The sequence below is a fragment of the Oncorhynchus keta genome, chromosome 29 (assembly GCF_023373465.1).
Source record: "Oncorhynchus keta strain PuntledgeMale-10-30-2019 chromosome 29, Oket_V2, whole genome shotgun sequence".
Taxonomy (NCBI): domain Eukaryota; kingdom Metazoa; phylum Chordata; class Actinopteri; order Salmoniformes; family Salmonidae; genus Oncorhynchus; species Oncorhynchus keta.
Window position 1 is genome coordinate 1,165,681 of NC_068449.1, and position 17,451 is coordinate 1,183,131.

Here is a 17,451-nt window from a genome sequence, read left to right on the forward strand (position 1 = left end):
TGGAGAGATCTCAGCTCTGTGTTTGGGCCCCATTCTGTATGGAGAGATCTCAGCTCTGTGTTGGGGCCCCATTCTGTATGGAGAGATCTCAGCTCTGTTCTGGGCCCCATTCTGTATGGAGAGATCTCAGCTCTGTGTTGGGGCCCCATTCTGTATGGAGAGATATCAGCTCTGTTCTGGCCCCCATTCTGCATGGAGAGATCTCAGCTCTGTGTTGGGGCCCCATTCTGTATGGAGAGATCTCAGCTCTGTGTTTGGGCCCCATTCTGTATGGAGAGATCTCAGCTCTGTGTTGAGGCCCCATTCTGCATGGAGAGATATCAGCTCTGTTCTGGGCCCCATTCTGCATGGAGAGATCTCAGCTCTGTTCTGGGCCCCATTCTGTATGGAGAGATCTCAGCTCTGTTCTGGGCCCCATTCTGTATGGAGAGATCTCAGCTCTGTTCTGGGCCCCATTCTGCATGGAGAGATCTCAGCTCTGTTCTGGGCCCCATTCTGTATGGAGAGATATCAGCTCTGTGTTTGGGCCCCATTCTGTATGGAGAGATCTCAGCTCTGTTCTGGGCCCCATTCTGCATGGAGAGATCTCAGCTCTGTTCTGGGCCCCATTCTGTATGGAGAGATATCAGCTCTGTGTTTGGGCCCCATTCTGTATGGAGAGATCTCAGCTCTGTTCTGGCCCCCATTCTGCATGGAGAGATCTCAGCTCTGTGTTGGGGCCCCATTCTGTATGGAGAGATCTCAGCTCTGTGTTGGGGCCCCATTCTGTATGGAGAGATCTCAGCTCTGTTTTGGGGCCCCATTCTGCATGGAGAGATCTCAGCTCTGTGTTGGGGCCCCATTCTGTATGGAGAGATCTCATCTCTGTTTTGTAAGAGGTGCGCTCATGATATGCTCTCATCTATTCAGTTGTTGGAGTTTGGAGTCAGACACATGAATTTTGTGCTCTGCAATTTCACCGGATGTTATCGAGGTGGGTCGCTAGCGGAACGCCTATCCCTAAAAATTAAGTAGTGCCCTCTAATTCTCTCTCTCTCTCTCTCTTGAGCCCTAGGACCATGCCTCAGAACTACCTGGCCTGAGTCCACCTGGTTGTGCTGCTGCTCCAGTTTCAACTGTTCTGCCTGCGGCTATGGAACCCTGACCTGTTCACCGGACGTGCTACCTGTCTCAGACCAGCTGTTTTCAACCCTCTCTCTCTCTCTACCGCACCTGCTGTCTCTAACTCTGAATGATCTGCTATGAAAAGCCAACTGCCATTTACTCCTGAGGTGCTGACCCTCTACATCTACTGTGATTATTATTATTTGACCCTGCTGGTCATATATGAATGTTTGAACATCTTGTACTGTTATAATCTCCACCCGGCACAGCCAGAAGAGGACTGGCCACCCCTCATAGCCTGGTTCCTCTCTACCCGGCACAGCCAGAAGAGGACTGGCCACCCCTCATAGCCTGGTTCCTCTCTACCCGGCACAGCCAGAAGAGGACTGGCCACCCCTCATAGCCTGGTTCCTCTCTACCCGGCACAGCCAGAAGAGGACTGGCCACCCCTCATAGCCTGGTTCCTCTCTACCCGGCACAGCCAGAAGAGGACTGGCCACCCCTCATAGCCTGGTTCCTCTCTACCCGGCACAGCCAGAAGAGGACTGGCCACCCCTCATAGCCTGGTTCCTCTCTAGGTTTCTTCCTAGGTTCCTGCCTTTCTAGGGAGTTTTTCCTAGCCACCGTGCTTCTACATCTGCATTGCTTGCTGTTGGGGGTTTTAGGCTGGGGTTTCTGTACAGCACTTTGAGACATCAGCTGATATATAATGGGCTTTATAAACACATTTGATTGACTGATTGATTGATTCTATTTTCTATTAGTTTATAATTCTAAAACTTCGGAGAAAAGGGAATGGGACCAATATCAAATAAGGAACACGGCATTCTCTCTGCCTGGCCTCGAAGGCCTGCTCCTGCCCCTGTCAAAGAGGTAGAGCACCAGCCCAGTAGTCGCAGTGTTGGGGCGCGAGTGAGTGTCGCTTTCCACCTGATGGTGCTGGATCGAGGGGAGCGCTTTTCTCTCGCAACGGATCACATAGCTGTCCATTTATGCAATGGATTTAGGAGGCAGTGACTACTGTTATCCAATCTTAACCTATACTCAGGCTACTCCCCTCCCCGCAGTCAGAACCCCCCAACTCAAAACATCTTTCCCCCGGCTATGTGCAACACAAGTGATTCATTGAATGTTATGCACATGTTACTACTATGTTACTACTATGTTACTACGACAGTATTACTATGTTATTACTGTGTCACTACTATGTTATTACTATATTACTACCATGTCACTACGACAGTATTACTATGTTATTACTGTGTCACTACTATGTTATTACTATATTAGTACATGTTATTACCATGTTACTACTATGTTACTACTACAGTATTACTATGTTATTACTGTGTCACTACTATGTTATTACTATATTACTACCATGTTACTACGACAGTATTACTATGTTATTACTGTGTCACTACTATGTTATTACTATATTACTACCATGTCACTACTATGTTATTACTATATTACTACCATGTCACTACTATGTTATTACTATATTACTACCATGTCACTACTATGTTACTACGACAGTATTACTATGTTATTACTGTGTCACTACTATGTTATTACTATATTACTACCATGTCACTACTATGTTATTACGACAGTATTACTATGTTATTACTGTGTCACTACTATATTACTACCATGTCACTACTATGTTATTACTATATTACTACCATGTCACTACTATGTTATTACTATATTACTACCATGTCACTACTATGTTATTACTATATTACTACCATGTCACTACTATGTTACTACGACAGTATTACTATGTTATTACTGTGTCACTACTATGTTATTACTATATTACTACCATGTCACTACTATGTTATTACGACAGTATTACTATGTTATTACTGTGTCACTACTATATTACTACCATGTCACTACTATGTTATTACTATATTACTACCATGTCACTACTATGTTATTACTATATTACTACCATGTCACTACTATGTTACTACTACAGTATTACTATGTTATTACTGTGTCACTACTATGTTATTACTATATTACTACCATGTCACTACTATGTTATTACGACAGTATTACTATGTTATTACTGTGTCACTACTATATTACTACCATGTCACTACTATGTTATTACTATATTACTACCATGTCACTACTATGTTATTACTATATTACTACCATGTCACTACTATGTTATTACGACAGTATTACTATGTTATTACTGTGTCACTACTATGTTATTACTATATTACTACCATGTCACTACTATGTTATTACGACAGTATTACTATGTTATTACTGTGTCACTACTATGTTATTACTATATTACTACCATGTCACTACTATGTTATTACTATATTACTACCATGTCACTACTATGTTATTACTATATTACTACCATGTCACTACTATGTTACTACGACAGTATTACTATGTTATTACTGTGTCACTACTATGTTATTACTATATTACTACCATGTCACTACTATGTTATTACGACAGTATTACTATGTTATTACTGTGTCACTACTATATTACTACCATGTCACTACTATGTTATTACTATATTACTACCATGTCACTACTATGTTACTACGACAGTATTACTATGTTATTACTGTGTCACTACTATATTACTACCATGTCACTACTATGTTATTACTATATTACTACCATGTCACTACTATGTTATTACTATATTACTACCATGTCACTACTATGTTATTACTATATTACTACCATGTCACTACTATGTTATTACTATATTACTACCATGTCACTACTATGTTATTACTATATTACTACCATGTCACTACTATGTTATTACTATATTACTACCATGTCACTACTATGTTATTACTATATTACTACCATGTCACTACTATGTTATTACTATATTACTACCATGTCACTACTATGTTATTACTATATTACTACCATGTCACTACTATGTTACTACGACAGTATTACTATGTTATTACTGTGTCACTACTATGTTACTACTATATTACTACCATGTCACTACTATGTTACTACTATATTACTACCATGTCACTACTATGTTATTACTATATTACTACCATGTCACTACTATGTTACTACGACAGTATTATTATGTTATTACTGTGTCACTACTATGTTATTACTATATTAGCACATGTTATTACCATGTTACTACTATGTTACTACTACAGTATTACTATGTTATTACTGTGTCACTACTATGTTATTACCGTGTCACTACCATGTTATTACTATATTACTAGTAGGTTACCACCCTGTTACTACTACAGTATTATCATGTTACTATTATGTTACTACTACAGTATTACTATGTTATTACTGTGTCACTACTATGTTATTACCGTGTCACTACCATGTTATTACTATATTACTAGTAGGTTACCACCCTGTTACTACTACAGTATTATCATGTTACTATTATGTTACTACTACAGTATTACTATGTTATTACTATATTACTACCATGTCACTACTATATTACTATGTTATTACCATGTTACTACTACATTATCACTACATTACTACCCTGTTAATACTATACTATTACTATGGTGTTACTATGCTATTACATGTTATTACTACATTACTACCCTGTTACTACTGTTACTACTATGTTATTACCACGTTATTACTACATTACTACCCTGTTATTACTATGTTACTACTATGCTATTACCATGTTACTACCCTGTTACTACCCTGTTACTACCCTGTTACTAATATGTTATTACAATATCACTATATAAACGTTCTCTTACTGTTGCTAGACTTGAGGTCTCTGTGTATGACGGGGACGATGGCCTCACAGTGGAGGTAGTGCATGGCACGGGCGATCTGCACGGCCCAGTCTACCAGGGTGCATGGTGGGATACGTTTCCCTGACAGGGCTCGGTTCAGCGGTCCTCCCCGGGCAAACTCCATCACCAGGCACAGTGTCGGCTCCTGGAGACACACCTGTTAAACAAGAAGAATGAAAATGAACCAAATCAGGAATCAGTACAGGACATTGTATCATTAGAAGCTGAAATGATTGATTTTACACATCGAAAACATACAGATTATTGATTAGCTGATTATTAGGGTTCAGAAAAATGCAATACATGTTTATTATTCTGATTATTGTGATATGTGTAGGTCTTCATCAACCCAGGTGTCTTCATCAACCCAGGTGTAGGTCTTCATCAACCCAGGTGTAGGTCTTCATCAACCCAGGTGTAGGTCTTCATCAACCCAGGTGTAGGTCTTCATCAACCCAGGTGTAGGTCTTCATCAACCTAGGTGTAGGTCTTCATCAACCCAGGTGTCTTCATCAACCCAGGTGTAGGTCTTCATCAACCCAGGTGTAGGTCTTCATCAACCCAGGTGTAGGTCTTCATCAAACCAGGGACAGGTCTTCATCAACCCAGGTGTAGGTCTTCATCAACCCAGGTGTAGGTCTTCATCAAACCAGGGACAGGTCTTCATCAACACAGGTGTAGGTCTTCATCAACCCAGGTGTAGGTCTTCATCAACCCAGGTGTAGGTCTTCATCAACCCAGGTGTAGGTCTTCATCAACCCAGGTGTAGGTCTTCATCAACCCAGGTGTAGGTCTTCATCAACCCAGGTGTAGGTCTTCATCAACCCAGGTGTAGGTCTTCATCAACCCAGGTGTAGGTCTTCATCAACCCAGGTGTAGGTCTTCATCAACCCAGGTGTAGGTCTTCATCAACCCAGGTGTAGGTCTTCATCAACCCAGGTGTAGGTCTTCATCAACCCAGGTGTAGGTCTTCATCAACCCAGGTGTAGGTCTTCATCAACCCAGGTGTAGGTCTTCCCAGGTGTACAGTGCCTTGCAAAAGTATTAACCCCCTTGGCGTTTTTCCTATTTTGTTGCGTTAGAACCAGTAATTTAAATTGATTTTTTTATTTGGATTTCATGTAATGGACATACACAAAATTGTCCAAATTGGTGAAGTGAAAAAAAAAACAGAAAAGTGGTGTGTGTATATGCATTCACCCCCTTTGCTATGAAGCTCCTCCCCTTTGCTATGAAGCTCCTCCCATTTGCTACGAAGCTCCTCCCCTTTGCTATGAAGCCCCTCCCCTTTGCTATGAAGCTCCTCCCCTTTGCTATGAAGCTCCTAAATAAGATCTGGTGCAACCAATTACCTTCAGAAGTCACATATTTAGTCAAATAAAGTCCACCTGTGTGCAATCTATGTGTCACATGACCTCAGTATATATACACCTGTTCTGAAAGGCCCCAGAGTCTGCAACACCACCAAGCAAGCGGCACCATGAAGACCAATAAGCTCTCCAAACAGGTCAGGGACAAAGTTGTGGAGAAGTACAGATCAGGGTTGGGTTATAAAACAATATCAGAGACTTTGAACATCCCACGGAGCACCATTAAATCCATTATTTCAAAAGTGAAAGAATATGGCACCACGACAAACCTGCCAAGAGAGGGCCACCCACCAAAACTCACGGACCAGGCAAGGAGGGCATTAATCAGAGAGGCTACAAAAGAGACCAAAGATCACCCCGAAGGAGCTGCAAAGCTCCACAGCGTTGATTGGAGTATCTGTCCATAGGACCACTTTAAGTCGTACACCCCACAGAACTTGGCTTTATGGAAGAGTGGCCAGAAAAAAAAGTCATTGCTTAAATAAAACAATAAGCTTTTTGGCCATCAAGGGAAATGCTATGTTTGGCACAAACCCAACACCTCTCATCACCCCGAGAACACCATCCCCACAGTGAAGCATGGTGGTGGCAGCATCATGCTGTGGGGATGTTTTTCATCAGCAGGGAAACAGGTCAGAACTGGAGGAATGATGGATGGTGCTAAATAAAGGGACATTCTTGAGGGAAACCTGGTTCAGTCTCCCAGAGATTTGAGACTGGGTGAGAGGTTCACCTTCCAGCAGGACAATGACCCTAAGCATACTGCTAAAGCAACACTCGAGTGGTTTAAGGGGAAACATTTAAATGTCTTGGAATGGCCAAGTCAAAGCCCAGACCTGAATTCAATTGAGAATCTGTGGTAAAACTTAAAGAAGGCAGTTTTGCCTTGAAGAATGAACAGAAATCCCTAGCTAGATGTGCCAAGACATATCCCAAGATACTTGAAGCTGTAATTGCTCTTAAAAGGTGGCTCTACAAAGTATCGACTTTGGGAGGGGTGAATAATTATTCACGCTCAAGTTTTATTTTTTTGTTTATTTTTTTCACAAAAAATATTTTGCATCTTCAAAGTGGTAGGCATGTTGTGTAAATCAAATGACACAACCCCGCCCCCCAAAAATCTATTTTAATTCCAGGTTGTGGTCCTTCTGTAGCTCAGTTGGTAGAGCATGGCGCTTGTAACGCCAGGGTAGTGGGTTCGATCCCCGGGACCACCCATACGTAGAATGTATGCACACATGACTGTAAGTCGCTTTGGATAAAAGCGTCTGCTAAATGGCATATATATTATATTATTATAGTAAGGCAACAAAATAGGAAAAATGCCAAGGGGGACAAATACTTACACAAGCCACTGTATGTTTTCACCAACACAGATATATGCATCTCCAGGTGTACCTAAACATACACCTGGGTTAAAAGACATTCACCTAGATTAGAAGACATTCACCTGGATTACACCTGGTTTAGAAGACATTCACCTGGATTACACCTGGATTAGAAGACATTCACCTGGGTTAGAAGACATTCACCTGGGTTAGAAGACATTCACCTGGATTACACCTGGATTAGAAGACATTCACCTGGATTAGAAAACATTCACCTAGATTACACCTGGATTAGAAGACAAGACATTCACCTGGATTACACCTGGGTTAGAAGACATTCACCTGGATTAGAAGACATTCCCCTGGATTACACCTGGGTTAGAAGACATTCACCTGGATTACATTGGGTTAGAATACATTCACCTGGATTACACCTGGGTTAGAAGCCATTCACCTGGATTACACCTGTATTAGAAGACATTCACCTGGATTACACCTGGATTAGAAGACATTCACCTGGATTACACCTGGGTTAGAAGACATTCACCTGGATAACACCTGGGTTAGAAGACATTCACCTGGATTAGAAGACATTCACCTGGATTAGAAGACATTCACCTGGGTTAGAAGACACTCACCTGGGTTACAAGACATTCATATGGATTACACCTGGATTAGAAGACATTCACCTGGATTAGAAGACATTCACCTGGGTTAGAAGACACTCACCTGGGTTACAAGACATTCATATGGATTACACCTGGATTAGAAGACATTCACCTGGGTTAGAAAACATTCACCTGGGTTAGAAGACATTCACCTGGATTACACCTGGGTTAGAAGACATTCACCTGGATTAGAAAACATTCACCTAGATTACACCTGGATTAGAAGACAAGACATTCACCTGGATTACACCTGGGTTAGAAGACATTCACCTGGATTACACCTGGGTTAGAAGACATTCACCTGGATTACACCTGGGTTAGAAGCCATTCACCTGGATTACACCTGGATTAGAAGACATTCACCTGGATTACACCTGGGTTAGAAGACATTCACCTGGATTACACCTGGGTTAGAAGACATTCACCTGGATTAGAAAACATTCACCTAGATTACACCTGGATTAGAAGACATTCACCTGGATTACACCTGGGTTAGAAGACATTCACCTGGATTACACCTGGATTAGAAGACATTCACCTGGATTACACCTGGGTTAGAAGACATTCACCTGGATTAGAAGACATTCACCTGGATTAGAAGACATTCACCTGGATTACACCTGGGTTAGAAGCCATTCACCAGGATTACACCTGGATTAGAAGACATTCACCTGGATTACACCTGGGTTAGAAGATATTCACCTGGAGTACACCTGGGTTAGAAGACATTCATCTGGATTACACCTGGGTTAGAAGACATTCACCTGGATTACACCTGGATTAGAAGACATTCACCTGGGTTAGAAGACATTCACCTGGATTACACCTGGGTTAGAAGACATTCACCTGGATTACACCTGGATTAGAAGACATTCACCTGGATTACACCTGGAGTAGAAGACATTCACCTGGGTAAGAAGACATTCACCTGGATTACACCTCGGTTAGAAGACATTCACCTGGATTACACCTGGGTTAGAAGACATTCACCTGGATTACACCTGGATTAGAAGACATTCACCTGGATTACACCTGGGTTAGAAGACATTCACCTGGATAACACCTGGGTTAGAAGACATTCACCTGGATTAGAAGACATTCACCTGGATTAGAAGACATTCACCTGGATTACACCTGGATTAGAAGACATTCACTTGGATTACACCTGGATTAGAAGACATTCGCCTGGGTTAGAAGACATTCACCTGGATTACACCTGGGTTAGAATACATTCACCTGGATTACACCTGGGTTAGAAGACATTCACCTGGATTACACCTGGATTAGAAGACATTCACCTGGGTTAGAAGACATTCACCTGGGTTAGAAGACATTCACCTGGATTACACCTGGGTTAGAAGACATTCACCTGGATTACATTGGGTTAGAATACATTCACCTGGATTACACCTGGGTTAGAAGACATTCACCTGGATTACACCTGGGTTAGAAGACATTCACCTGGATTACACCTGGGTTAGAAGACATTCACCTGGATTACACCTGGATTAGAAGACATTCACCTGGATTACACCTGGGTTAGAAGACATTCACCTGGATAACACCTGGGTTAGAAGACATTCACCTGGATTAGAAGACATTCACCTGGATTAGAAGACATTCACCTGGGTTAGAAGACACTCACCTGGGTTACAAGACATTCATATGGATTACACCTGGATTAGAAGACATTCGCCTGGGTTAGAAGACATTCACCTGGATTACACCTGGGTTAGAAGACATTCACCTGGATTACACCTGGGTTAGAAGACATTCACCTGGATTACACCTGGATTAGAAGACATTCACCTGGGTTAGAAGACATTCACCTGGGTTAGAAGACATTCACCTGGATTACACCTGGGTTAGAAGACATTCACCTGGATTAGAAAACATTCACCTGGATTACACCTGGGTTAGAAGACATTCACCTGGATTACACCTGGGTTAGAAGACATTCACCTGGATTACACCTGGATTAGAAGACAATCACCTGGATTACACCTGGGTTAGAAGACATTCACCTAGATTACACCTGGGTTAGAAGACATTCACCTGGATTAGAAAACATTCACCTAGATTACAAGACAAGACATTCACCTGGATTACACCTGGGTTAGAAGACATTCACCTGGATTACACCTGGGTTAGAAGACATTCACCTGGATTACACCTGGGTTAGAAGACATTCACCTGGATTACACCTGGGTTAGAAGACATTCACCTGGATTAGAAGACATTCACCTGGATTACACCTGGGTTAGAAGCCATTCACCTGGATTACACCTGGATTAGAAGACATTCACCTGGATTACACCTGGGTTAGAAGATATTCACCTGGAGTACACCTGGGTTAGAAGACATTCATCTGGATTACACCTGGGTTAGAAGACATTCACCTGGATTACACCTGGATTAGAAGACATTCACCTGGGTTAGAAGACATTCACCTGGATTACACCTGGGTTAGAAGACATTCACCTGGATTACACCTGGATTAGAAGACATTCACCTGGATTACACCTGGAGTAGAAGACATTCACCTGGGTAAGAAGACATTCACCTGGATTACACCTCGGTTAGAAGACATTCACCTGGATTACACCTGGGTTAGAAGACATTCACCTGGATTACACCTGGATTAGAAGACATTCACCTGGATTACACCTGGGTTAGAAGACATTCGCCTGGATAACACCTGGGTTAGAAGACATTCACCTGGATTAGAAGACATTCACCTGGATTAGAAGACATTCACCTGGATTAGAAGACATTCACCTGGATTACACCTGGATTAGAAGACATTCGCCTGGGTTAGAAGACATTCACCTGGATTACACCTGGATTAGAAGACATTCACCTGGGTTAGAAGACATTCACCTGGATTACACCTGGATTAGAAGACATTTACCTGGGTTAGAAGACATTCACCTGGATTACACCTGGGTTAGAAGACATTCACCTGGATTAGAAAACATTCACCTAGATTACACCTGGATTAGAAGGCAAGACATTCACCTGGATTACACCTGGGTTAGAAGACATTCACCTGGATTAGAAGACATTCACCTGGATTACAAGACATTCACCTGGATTACACCTGGGTTAGAAGACATTCACCTGGATTAGAAGACATTCACCTGGATTACACCTGGGTTAGAAGCCATTCACCTGGATTACACCTGGATTAGAAGACATTCACCTGGATTACACCTGGGTTAGAAGATATTCACCTGGATTACACCTGGATTAGAAGACATTCACCTGGATTACACCTGGGTTAGAAGACATTCACCTGGATTACACCTGGATTAGAAGACATTGACCTGGATTACACCTGGATTAGAAGACATTTACCTGGGTTAGAAGACATTCACCTGGATTACACCTGGGTTAGAAGACATTCACCTGGATTAGAAAACATTCACCTGGATTACACCTGGGTTAGAAGACATTCACCTGGATTACACCTGGATTAGAAGACATTCACCTGGGTTAGAAGACATTCACCTGGGTTACACCTGGGTTAGAAGACATTCACCTGGATTACACCTGGGTTAGAAGACATTCACCTGGATTAGAAGACATTCACCTGGATTACACCTGGATTAGAAGACATTCACCTGGATTACACCTGGATTAGAAGACATTCACCTGGGTTAGAAGACATTCACCTGGATTACACCTGGATTAGAAGACATTCACCTGGGTTAGAAGACATTCACCTGGATTACACATGGGTTAGAAGACATTCACCTGGATTACACCTGGGTTAGAAGACATTCACCTGGATTACGCCTGGATTAGCAGACATTCACCTGGGTTAGAAGACATTCACCTGGATTACACCTGGATTAGCAGACATTCACCTGGGTTAGAAGACATTCACCTGGGTTAGAAAACATTCACCTGGATTAGAAGACATTCACCTGGGTTAGAAGACATTCACCTGGGTTAGAAGACATTCACCTGGATTACACCTGGGTTAGAAGAAATTAACCTGGATTACACCTGGGTTAGAAGACATTCACCTGGATCACACCTGGATTAGAAGACATTCACCTGGATTACACCTGGGTTAGAAGACATTCACCTGGATTACACCTGGATTAGAAGACATTCACCTGGATGACACCTGGGTTAGAAGACATTCACCTGGATAACACCTGGGTTAGAAGACATTCACCTGGATTAGAAGACATTCACCTGGATTACAAGACATTCACCTGGATTACAAGACATTCACCTGGATTACACCTGGGTTAGAAGACATTCACCTGGGTTAGAAGACATTCACCTGGATTACACCTGGATTAGAAGACATTCACCTGGGTTAGAAGACATTCACCTGGAACACACCTGGGTTAGAAGACATTCACCTGGATTACGCCTGGATTAGCAGACATTCACCTGGGTTAGAAGACATTCACCTGGATTACACCTGGATTAGCAGACATTCACCTGGGTTAGAAGACATTCACCTGGATTACACCTGGTTTAGAAGACATTCACCTGGATTACACCTGGATTAGAAGACATTCACCTGGGTTAGAAGACATTCACCTGGGTTAGAAGACATTCACCTGGATTACACCTGGATTAGAAGACATTCACCTGGATTAGAAAACATTCACCTAGATTACACCTGGATTAGAAGACAAGACATTCACCTGGATTACACCTGGGTTAGAAGACATTCACCTGGATTAGAAGACATTCCCCTGGATTACACCTGGGTTAGAAGACATTCACCTGGATTACATTGGGTTAGAATACATTCACCTGGATTACACCTGGGTTAGAAGCCATTCACCTGGATTACACCTGTATTAGAAGACATTCACCTGGATTACACCTGGATTAGAAGACATTCACCTGGATTACACCTGGGTTAGAAGACATTCACCTGGATAACACCTGGGTTAGAAGACATTCACCTGGATTAGAAGACATTCACCTGGATTAGAAGACATTCACCTGGGTTAGAAGACACTCACCTGGGTTACAAGACATTCATATGGATTACACCTGGATTAGAAGACATTCACCTGGGTTAGAAGACATTCACCTGGGTTAGAAGACATTCACCTGGATTACACCTGGGTTAGAAGACATTCACCTGGATTACACCTGGATTAGAAGACATTCACCTGGGTTAGAAAACATTCACCTGGGTTAGAAGACATTCACCTGGATTACACCTGGGTTAGAAGACATTCACCTGGATTAGAAAACATTCACCTAGATTACACCTGGATTAGAAGACAAGACATTCACCTGGATTACACCTGGGTTAGAAGACATTCACCTGGATTACACCTGGGTTAGAAGACATTCACCTGGATTACACCTGGGTTAGAAGACATTCACCTGGATTACACCTGGATTAGAAGACATTCACCTGGATTACACCTGGGTTAGAAGACATTCACCTGGATTACACCTGGGTTAGAAGACATTCACCTGGATTAGAAAACATTCACCTAGATTACACCTGGATTAGAAGACATTCACCTGGATTACACCTGGGTTAGAAGACATTCACCTGGATTACACCTGGATTAGAAGACATTCACCTGGATTACACCTGGGTTAGAAGACATTCACCTGGATTAGAAGACATTCACCTGGATTAGAAGACATTCACCTGGATTACACCTGGGTTAGAAGCCATTCACCAGGATTACACCTGGATTAGAAGACATTCACCTGGATTACACCTGGGTTAGAAGATATTCACCTGGAGTACACCTGGGTTAGAAGACATTCATCTGGATTACACCTGGGTTAGAAGACATTCACCTGGATTACACCTGGATTAGAAGACATTCACCTGGGTTAGAAGACATTCACCTGGATTACACCTGGGTTAGAAGACATTCACCTGGATTACACCTGGATTAGAAGACATTCACCTGGATTACACCTGGAGTAGAAGACATTCACCTGGGTAAGAAGACATTCACCTGGATTACACCTCGGTTAGAAGACATTCACCTGGATTACACCTGGGTTAGAAGACATTCACCTGGATTACACCTGGGTTAGAAGACATTCACCTGGATTACACCTGGGTTAGAAGACATTCACCTGGATAACACCTGGGTTAGAAGACATTCACCTGGATTAGAAGACATTCACCTGGATTAGAAGACATTCACCTGGATTACACCTGGATTAGAAGACATTCACTTGGATTACACCTGGATTAGAAGACATTCGCCTGGGTTAGAAGACATTCACCTGGATTACACCTGGGTTAGAATACATTCACCTGGATTACACCTGGGTTAGAAGACATTCACCTGGATTACACCTGGATTAGAAGACATTCACCTGGGTTAGAAGACATTCACCTGGGTTAGAAGACATTCACCTGGATTACACCTGGGTTAGAAGACATTCACCTGGATTACATTGGGTTAGAATACATTCACCTGGATTACACCTGGGTTAGAAGCCATTCACCTGGATTACACCTGGATTAGAAGACATTCACCTGGATTACACCTGGGTTAGAAGACATTCACCTGGATTACACCTGGATTAGAAGACATTCACCTGGATTACACCTGGGTTAGAAGACATTCACCTGGATAACACCTGGGTTAGAAGACATTCACCTGGATTAGAAGACATTCACCTGGATTAGAAGACATTCACCTGGGTTAGAAGACACTCACCTGGGTTACAAGACATTCATATGGATTACACCTGGATTAGAAGACATTCGCCTGGGTTAGAAGACATTCACCTGGATTACACCTGGGTTAGAAGACATTCACCTGGATTACACCTGGGTTAGAAGACATTCACCTGGATTACACCTGGATTAGAAGACATTCACCTGGGTTAGAAGACATTCACCTGGGTTAGAAGACATTCACCTGGATTACACCTGGGTTAGAAGACATTCACCTGGATTAGAAAACATTCACCTGGATTACACCTGGGTTAGAAGACATTCACCTGGATTACACCTGGGTTAGAAGACATTCACCTGGATTACACCTGGATTAGAAGACAATCACCTGGATTACACCTGGGTTAGAAGACATTCACCTAGATTACACCTGGGTTAGAAGACATTCACCTGGATTAGAAAACATTCACCTAGATTACAAGACAAGACATTCACCTGGATTACACCTGGGTTAGAAGACATTCACCTGGATTACACCTGGGTTAGAAGACATTCACCTGGATTACACCTGGGTTAGAAGACATTCACCTGGATTACACCTGGGTTAGAAGACATTCACCTGGATTAGAAGACATTCACCTGGATTACACCTGGGTTAGAAGCCATTCACCTGGATTACACCTGGATTAGAAGACATTCACCTGGATTACACCTGGGTTAGAAGATATTCACCTGGAGTACACCTGGGTTAGAAGACATTCATCTGGATTACACCTGGGTTAGAAGACATTCACCTGGATTACACCTGGATTAGAAGACATTCACCTGGGTTAGAAGACATTCACCTGGATTACACCTGGGTTAGAAGACATTCACCTGGATTACACCTGGATTAGAAGACATTCACCTGGATTACACCTGGAGTAGAAGACATTCACCTGGGTAAGAAGACATTCACCTGGATTACACCTCGGTTAGAAGACATTCACCTGGATTACACCTGGGTTAGAAGACATTCACCTGGATTACACCTGGATTAGAAGACATTCACCTGGATTACACCTGGGTTAGAAGACATTCGCCTGGATAACACCTGGGTTAGAAGACATTCACCTGGATTAGAAGACATTCACCTGGATTAGAAGACATTCACCTGGATTAGAAGACATTCACCTGGATTACACCTGGATTAGAAGACATTCGCCTGGGTTAGAAGACATTCACCTGGATTACACCTGGATTAGAAGACATTCACCTGGGTTAGAAGACATTCACCTGGATTACACCTGGATTAGAAGACATTTACCTGGGTTAGAAGACATTCACCTGGATTACACCTGGGTTAGAAGACATTCACCTGGATTAGAAAACATTCACCTAGATTACACCTGGATTAGAAGGCAAGACATTCACCTGGATTACACCTGGGTTAGAAGACATTCACCTGGATTAGAAGACATTCACCTGGATTACACCTGGGTTAGAAGACATTCACCTGGATTACACCTGGGTTAGAAGACATTCACCTGGATTAGAAGACATTCACCTGGATTACACCTGGGTTAGAAGCCATTCACCTGGATTACACCTGGATTAGAAGACATTCACCTGGATTACACCTGGGTTAGAAGATATTCACCTGGATTACACCTGGATTAGAAGACATTCACCTGGATTACACCTGGGTTAGAAGACATTCACCTGGATTACACCTGGATTAGAAGACATTGACCTGGATTACACCTGGATTAGAAGACATTTACCTGGGTTAGAAGACATTCACCTGGATTACACCTGGGTTAGAAGACATTCACCTGGATTAGAAAACATTCACCTGGATTACACCTGGGTTAGAAGACATTCACCTGGATTACACCTGGATTAGAAGACATTCACCTGGGTTAGAAGACATTCACCTGGGTTACACCTGGGTTAGAAGACATTCACCTGGATTACACCTGGGTTAGAAGACATTCACCTGGATTAGAAGACATTCACCTGGATTACACCTGGATTAGAAGACATTCACCTGGATTACACCTGGATTAGAAGACATTCACCTGGGTTAGAAGACATTCACCTGGATTACACCTGGATTAGAAGACATTCACCTGGGTTAGAAGACATTCACCTGGATTACACATGGGTTAGAAGACATTCACCTGGATTACACCTGGGTTAGAAGACATTCACCTGGATTACGCCTGGATTAGCAGACATTCACCTGGGTTAGAAGACATTCACCTGGATTACACCTGGATTAGCAGACATTCACCTGGGTTAGAAGACATTCACCTGGGTTAGAAAACATTCACCTGGATTAGAAGACATTCACCTGGGTTAGAAGACATTCACCTGGGTTAGAAGACATTCACCTGGATTACACCTGGGTTAGAAGAAATTAACCTGGATTACACCTGGGTTAGAAGACATTCACCTGGATCACACCTGGATTAGAAGACATTCACCTGGATTACACCTGGGTTAGAAGACATTCACCTGGATTACACCTGGATTAGAAGA

The 17,451-nt window shown here is 42.4% G+C and overlaps 1 protein-coding gene across 1 annotated transcript in view; it reads right to left on the reverse strand.

The window, feature by feature from the left end:
- Positions 1 to 17,451, reverse strand: part of map3k9 (mitogen-activated protein kinase kinase kinase 9) — an 89,736-nt gene that overhangs the window by 26,110 nt on the left and 46,175 nt on the right. The window contains exon 3 of the mRNA XM_052485490.1: positions 4,881 to 5,076. Within this exon, the coding sequence (XP_052341450.1) occupies positions 4,881 to 5,076 (196 nt within the window). The remainder of the gene's footprint in view (positions 1 to 4,880; positions 5,077 to 17,451) is intronic.